This window comes from Notolepis coatsorum (genome assembly GCF_963971535.1).
Source record: "Notolepis coatsorum genome assembly, chromosome: 3".
In the NCBI taxonomy this organism is placed as follows: domain Eukaryota; kingdom Metazoa; phylum Chordata; class Actinopteri; order Aulopiformes; family Paralepididae; genus Notolepis; species Notolepis coatsorum.
Window position 1 is genome coordinate 40,282,351 of NC_140167.1, and position 7,129 is coordinate 40,289,479.

Below are 7,129 nucleotides of genomic sequence, written 5' to 3' on the forward strand. Positions count from 1 at the left end.
TATGAATGGAAATAGCGAATAAAAGATAACAATCAAATAACGAGTATACTCGTTGTTGTTATTCGATTGGCGGCCAATAACGAGTATACTCGTCGTTGGCGGGAAATAAATAAAATAAAATATATATATTATACCGTGTCAATGTGCCATATCAGGAATTTGTCATTTATGATTTTGATGAGGTCCCTGGTTAATGCTAATCCCTGTAATTTTTTTTACTGTTAGATTTATTTGACATACAGTATCAGCCACCAGAAATGTTGTTGTGCATTGTAATGGTTAAATTTGGGGGGTATGTCAGGTTCGATCTCGGGACACCTTGGTTAAGAAAACAAACGAACTAATGTATCATGCAAATTTGCCTCTTGAAAACAGAGGTTTTGGGAGGGCTAATTCTTAATTCCATGAGGTCACCACGTAATGCTAGTCCTGTGCAAAACCAAACTCAAGACAGGAAAAATCTCTTGTGTAAAGTTCATGTTTCCCTGAGGCCAGGTTGAATTTCTGTATGTGGTCCTTGATCTGGCTCTTTTACACTTGGTCTTTTAACCTGATCCACTTTTTTCCCACTAGAAAATGATGCGATGGTCATACGGAAGATGTTCTCCGATGACTCATTGGTTGGAGAAAGTGAAGAAGAGGAGGATTATTACTTCACGGATGAGGACTGATTATGTTATTAATTCCCTGTCCAATGGGAGCAACTGTTAGGATTGGAGGATCAAGAAAAGAGGGCTGTTTTGAGTGGTCATTTCACCACTGTTAACTTTTTAGTTTCTCCTTTTAGTTTGTAATAAAGTAAGTAAGTAAGTATTTATAAAGCACCTTTCATACATGTCATGTAGCTCAAAGTGCTGTACACAATTATAGGCATATATAACGATAAAAGCAATAAAGTCATAGTGATCAGTTAAGATCAAAAACACGCCTTCAGCTCAGAAGCTGAGGTGTGTCAAAAACTTTTGAAAAACTGGAGGCGTGTCTCCTATTGTACCCATTCCTTCATCTAAAAAGTTTGAAAGTTTGGGAGGTCCGCAAAAACACGCCTTCAGCTCAGAAGCTGAGGTGTGTCAAAAACGTTTGAAAAACTGGAGGCGTGTCTCCTATTGTACCCATTCCTTCATCTAAAAAGTTTGAAAGTTTGGGAGGTCCGCAAAAACACGCCTTCAGCTCAGAAGCTGAGGCGTGTCAAAACTTTTGAAAAACTGGAGGCGTGTCTCCTATGTACCCGTTCCTTCATCTAAAAAGTTGGGTCCACAAGGCTTATCCTAGCCTCATGGATCCATCAGGTTTTTCCAAGCCATAACTATTTGTAAGCTAGACTGTATAGGTACGTTTTTAATTTTCCTTTAAAAATGTGTATAGAGCTGGCGTTTCTGATGTGTGTTGGTAGTGTGTTCCATAGTTTTGGGGCATAGTTGGCAAATGCCATACTTCCTATCCTTTTTTGGTTTCTGGGCGTGTCTAGTAAACCTGTGGTGGATGACCGTAGCGTTCTTGAGGGCAGATAACTAACTAGGGAATTTGCTATGTATTTTGGGCCTTGCTCATTAAGAGCTTTATATGTTAGGAAAAGGACCTTAAAATCAATTCTATGAGTTATTGGAAGCCAGTGCAGAGTGGCCAGGACTGGAGTGATATGTTCTCTTCTCCTTGTATGAGTTAGTAATCGAGCTGCAGAGTTTTGGATAAGCTGAAGCTTCCCAATGGTTGCTTTGGGAAGACCAGTGAACAGTGCATTACAATAGTCAAGCCGACTTGATACAAAAGCATGAATAAGTTTCTCTGCATCCTTTTTATTTACGAAAGGTCTTACTTTCGCTATGTTTCTTAGGTGGAAGAATGACGTTTTCATGGCCTTATTTATATGAGACTTAAAGGTCAGGTCTGAGTCCAAGATGACACCTAGGCTTGTAACCTCAGTCTTTACATAGGATGACAGACTCCCCAGGTTTTTACAAAGCACTTCCCTTTTCGCTTTTGGGCCGATCAATAGGATTTCGGTCTTGCTTTCGTTTAATTTTAGGAAGTTATTGTTCATCCACTTGTTTATTGCTAACAGACAATTTGTAATGGACTGTATGGCTGTAGTGTTATTTGGTTCTGCGGAGATATATAGTTGTGTATCATCAGCATAACTATGGAAGCATACATTGTGGTCTCGAATGATGTCCCCGAGGGGCAGCATATATAGTGAGAAGAGTAATGGACCAAGGCAGCTTCCTTGTGCGACTCCAAAATTGCTGTTATGTTCCTCGGATACATTGTCTCCAAGCTTAACATAGAACCTTCTCCCCTTAATGTATGTTATGAGCCAATTTAGTACATGATCGGAAAAGCCAACCAGTCTTTCTAGACGACTGATCAAGATATTATGGTCAATCGTATCGAACGCTGCACTAAGGTCCAATAGGACAAGAATTGAGACTTTGCCAGCATCGGTGTTTAGCCTGAGGTCGCTAACTATTTTGGTAAGGGCAGTTTCAGTGCTGTGATTTGTTCTGAAACCTGATTGTAGTTCATCCATGATGTTATTATCTTTGAGAAAGGAGTTTATTTGTACTGAGACTATCTTTTCTAATATCTTGCTGATAAATGGAAGGTTCGATATTGGCCTATAGCTTTTTAGTTCGTTTACATCTAAGTTTGTTTTCTTTAGTAGTGGTTTTACTACAGCTGTTTTAAATGCATCTGGAAAAGTGCCTGTTTGAAGAGACATATTTATGATTTCAAGGACATGATTTGAGACACTATCAAACACCCGCTTGAGAAATGCTGTTGGTATAGGATCGAGGCAGGAGGTGGCGGAATTACACTCAGAGACAATCTTACAGAGGTCAGGTAATGTAATACATGTGAATTCCCCCATAGTTATCTCAGGTGGGGTTTCACTCATAGCCAGATCCATATCAGCGGTAATGCTTGCTCTAATCAATGATATTTTTTCATTAAAGAAAACTGCGAACTCTTCACATTTTGTGGCTGATTGCTGCGGTATATGGGGGGGTGGTATGTTAATCAGTCGGTCTTGAAGCATTTTGTTTCATGTTTGATACTTTAATTTTTTTAGTAAATGAATTAAATGATTTTTAACTGATTGGTTTTCTGGATAGGGATGTGTTAAAATATAAATGATTCTAAGATCATAAAAGGTAGAAAGAATTTAAAAAATAATCATTTTTTCCAGTGTTTCATTGTATTTAATTTTTTTTATAAATCTATTCCATTTATTTTACAATCTTATCTTATCTTAAAATAAAATTGTTTTAGATTTGGTTTACTTCCACACTCCTACGCAGAGCTGCCTGTATGTGACATCCCGCTAAACTATTGACCGTGGAACGTCGTCCAACTCTGCATAGGAGAATCTGGTCTTTCTAGAAGTGTAGTTAAAATCTACCTACCGATTATTGTAAATTATTATTTTTTCCCAGCATTAAACGCACATCCAACAATAAAAAAAGGAAAACTGAAAAAATAATATGTACACTGCTCAAAGAAGTAAAGGGAACACATAATCATTACAATGTAACTCTAAGTCAAAAACACTTCTGGGATATCATCCTGTCCAGTTAGGAAGCAACACTGATTGTGAATCAATTTCACCTGCTGTTGTGCAAATGGACAGACAGGTGGAAATTGGAGGCAATTTGCAAGACAACCCCTATAAAGGAATGGTTCTGCAGGTGGTGGCCAGTGGCCACAGACCATTTCCCTGTCCTCATTCTTTCTGGCTGATTTTTGGTTACTTTTGCATTTAGCCAGTGCCCTCACCACTAGAGGTAGCATGAGGCAGTGTCTGCAACCCACAGAAGTTGCTCAGGTAGTGCAGCTCATCCAGGATGGCACATCAATGTGCGCTGTGGCAAGAAGGTTTGCTGTGTCTCCAGCACAGTGTCCAGTGCATGGAGGAGATACCAGGAGACGTGGAGCGGGCTATAGGACGACCGCTATCTGGTCCTTTGTGCAAGGAGGAACAGGGGGAGCACTGCCAGAGCCCTACAAAACGACCTCCAGCAGGCCACAATGTGCATGTTTCTGCTCAAACTGAGAAGCAGACTCAATGAGGGCCCAACGTTCACAAGTGGGGCCTGTGCTCACAGCCCAACACCGTGCAGCCCGATTGGCATTTGCCAGAGAACACCACCATTGGCAGATTCACCATTGGCACCCTGTGCTCTTCACAGATGAGAGCAGGTTCACACTGAGCACATGTGACAGAGTCTGGAGACGCTGTGGAGAATGTTCTGCTGCCTGCAACATCCTCCAGCATGACCGGTTTGGCGGTGGGTCAGTGATGGTCTGGGGAGGCATATCCTTGGAGGGCTGCACAGATCTCCATGTGCTAGACAGAGGTACTATGACTGCCATTGGGTACCGGGATGAGATCCTCAGACCATTATGCTGGTGCAGTGGGCCCTGGGTTCCTTCTCATGCATGACAATGCTCGGCCTCATGTGGCTGGAGTGCGTCAGCAGTTCCTGCATGACGAAGGCATTGATGCTATGGACTGGCCTGCCCGTTCCCAGACCTGAATCCAATCCAGCACCTCTGGGACATCATGTTTCGTTCCATCCACCGACGCCACGTCGCACCACAGACCAGGAGTTGACTGATGCCCTGATTCAGGTCTGGGAGGAGATCCCTCAGGAGAACATCCGTCGTCTCATCGGGAGCATGCCCAGACGTTGTATAGGGAGTGCATACAGGCATGTGGAGGCCACACACACTACTGAGTCTAATTTTTTATTGTCTTGAGGAATTTCCACAGAAGTTGGATCAGCCTGTGATCTGATTTTTCCACTTTTATTTAGAGTATGATTCTGAATCCAGACCTCCATGAGTTTGATTTACATTGATCATTCTAGTGTTATTTTGTTCCCAATGCATTCCACTATGTAATTAAAGATTTTCAACTGGAATATTTCATTCATTGAGATCTAGGATGTGTCGTTTAAGTGTTCCCTTAATTTTTTTGAGCATTTTATATATATAGCTACACATTATGAAGGTGAGGGGCACAACTTAACTTTGATAGTGTAATTAAAAAAAAAAGATTGTCATTAGCTAGCAGATGAAAGTTGTTGTGTAATCAAGCTGGTTGCACAAATAATAGCCCCCAGTGCAAACATTCAAATCCAGTGCTGTGGCCTACGTCTGGGATTTTGGAGTAATAATGAGAATAAAAAGTAGGCCTAAAGTCTTGACAGTGTTTTAAAGATTGTAAATTGGCTGATTAATACACTGCCTAAATTGATGTGTTAAGAGGTGTCAGAGAAGTCTTCATCTGTCATGTGTGGGATCTACATTAAATGATACATTTTTCAATTGGAAAAACTCAACCAAACAGCTTTTGGACTCAATGAAATAACATGTTTGCTTCTTGCTTAACTTTTTTTAAATAAATTGTAGGACATCATGAACATTCTTTATTTTTTGTTTAGGGGACTGGGACGAGGCACATGAGAGAATCAATGTCCTGATGGGATTCGATCCCAGGCCAGCAGGGGTATTATGGTTCTAAATGCGGGACTATATCTTTGATTGATTGATTGATTGAAAACTTTATTAACAGATTGCAGAATGGGTACAGTACAGCTCAATACATACAATTGTTAAGGGGATGCAGACCAGGGAAAGACTTTCGTCTTGTTTACATCAGGGTCCCCCATTTTCAATTCATCATAACATATATGACATACAGATAGACAGTACTGCTACATCTATACATTTATGACATACCAGATTTGCAAATACAGTACTGTTTGTGATATGAAAAGAGTCCATAAAAGAGAGTATATACATTTGACATAGAAACTGTACAACTGAACAAGCAAAACTGTACATTGGAATATTGACAAGACCATACTTGGTCATTTACTGTACATTGGGGGGGGGGGTTGTGTTAGGACATTTACAGGGGCCAGTTTAGAATTGCAGTCTCCCGTAGGTGTTTTTGAAAGTGGGTAGTGATTCACATTCCTTTACAGCTTTGGGTAGGGCGTTCCACATTGATGTGGCATAATTGCGAAACGTGTTTAGTCCCTTGTTTGAGCCGAATCTGGGTTTAACATGATTTGTGGAGCTCCCTCTGGTGTTGTGATTGTGGTATTCACTGACCTTTGGGAAGTATTTTGACATGTACATGGGTACCTTGGTCGTGTAGTGTATCTTGTAGACCAGGCCCATTGCAAGTTGCTGTACTCTGTCGTCTACTCTAAGCCATCCTAGGTTGTCAAAGTGGGCAGGGGTGAGGTGGGTTCTAGGAGTAAGGTCAAGCAGTAGTCTGACCAGTTTGTTTTGAGATGTTTGTAATTTAGTTTTTAGCGCCTTTGAGGTGCTTTGGTACCATGAGGTGCAAGCATAGTCGTAGTACCCTTGAATGAGTGCTCCTGCCAGAGTCTTCAGGGTATTCTTGTTTACCAGTGAGGAGATCCGGTACAAGAATCGTGTTCGTTGGTTGACTTTTTTTTATTACATTGGATGCCATTTTGCCAACCCAGGTAGGTAATATCTTCTTTCCTTGTGACAATATTGTCACCCACTGTAACTGAGAAGCCATCGGTCTTGCTGAGTTTGTTATTTGAACCAAAGAGAATGGACTCTGTTTTGCCCATATGTAATGATAGTTTGTTATCAGCGAGCCATATGCAGATTTTGCCTAGTTCTGAGCTGAGGGTTTTTTCAACCTGTAACTTGTTCTTGTCAGAGACCAGCAGGGCTGAGTCGTCCGCAAACAGGAACAAGTTGCAGTCACAAGCTGACGACATGTCATTTGCATAAATTAGGAACAGTAGCGGACCTAGTATGCTTCCTTGTGGAACACCACAGCTCACTGTGAGGGGGGGGGGATACGGTACCGTTTACCTCCACCATCTGCTCTCTCCCCTCCAGGTAGAATTGCATCCAGCTCACTGATAGACTATCAAAACCAATTGCTTTTAGCTTGTCAATCAGAATGGTGTGATTGACAGTGTCGAAGGCCTTTTGTATGTCCAGCATGACCATGCCGCAGTATTTGCCCGCGTCCACCTCTTGTTTGATGTGGTCGTTTAAATAGAGAAGGCATGTGTCAGTGGAGTGGGATGTTCTGAAGCCAGATTGGAATTCGTAGATTAGATTTTTTTCC

General features: G+C 41.4%; 1 protein-coding gene across 1 annotated transcript in view; it reads left to right on the forward strand.

The window, feature by feature from the left end:
- mis18bp1 (MIS18 binding protein 1) overlaps window positions 1-1,621 on the forward strand; it is a 46,287-nt gene extending 44,666 nt beyond the window's left edge. The window contains exon 17 of the mRNA XM_084310452.1: window positions 574-1,621. Within this exon, the coding sequence (XP_084166578.1) occupies window positions 574-671 (98 nt within the window). The 3' untranslated portion in view covers window positions 672-1,621. The remainder of the gene's footprint in view (window positions 1-573) is intronic.
- Window positions 1,622-7,129: the final 5,508 nt, after the last annotated feature.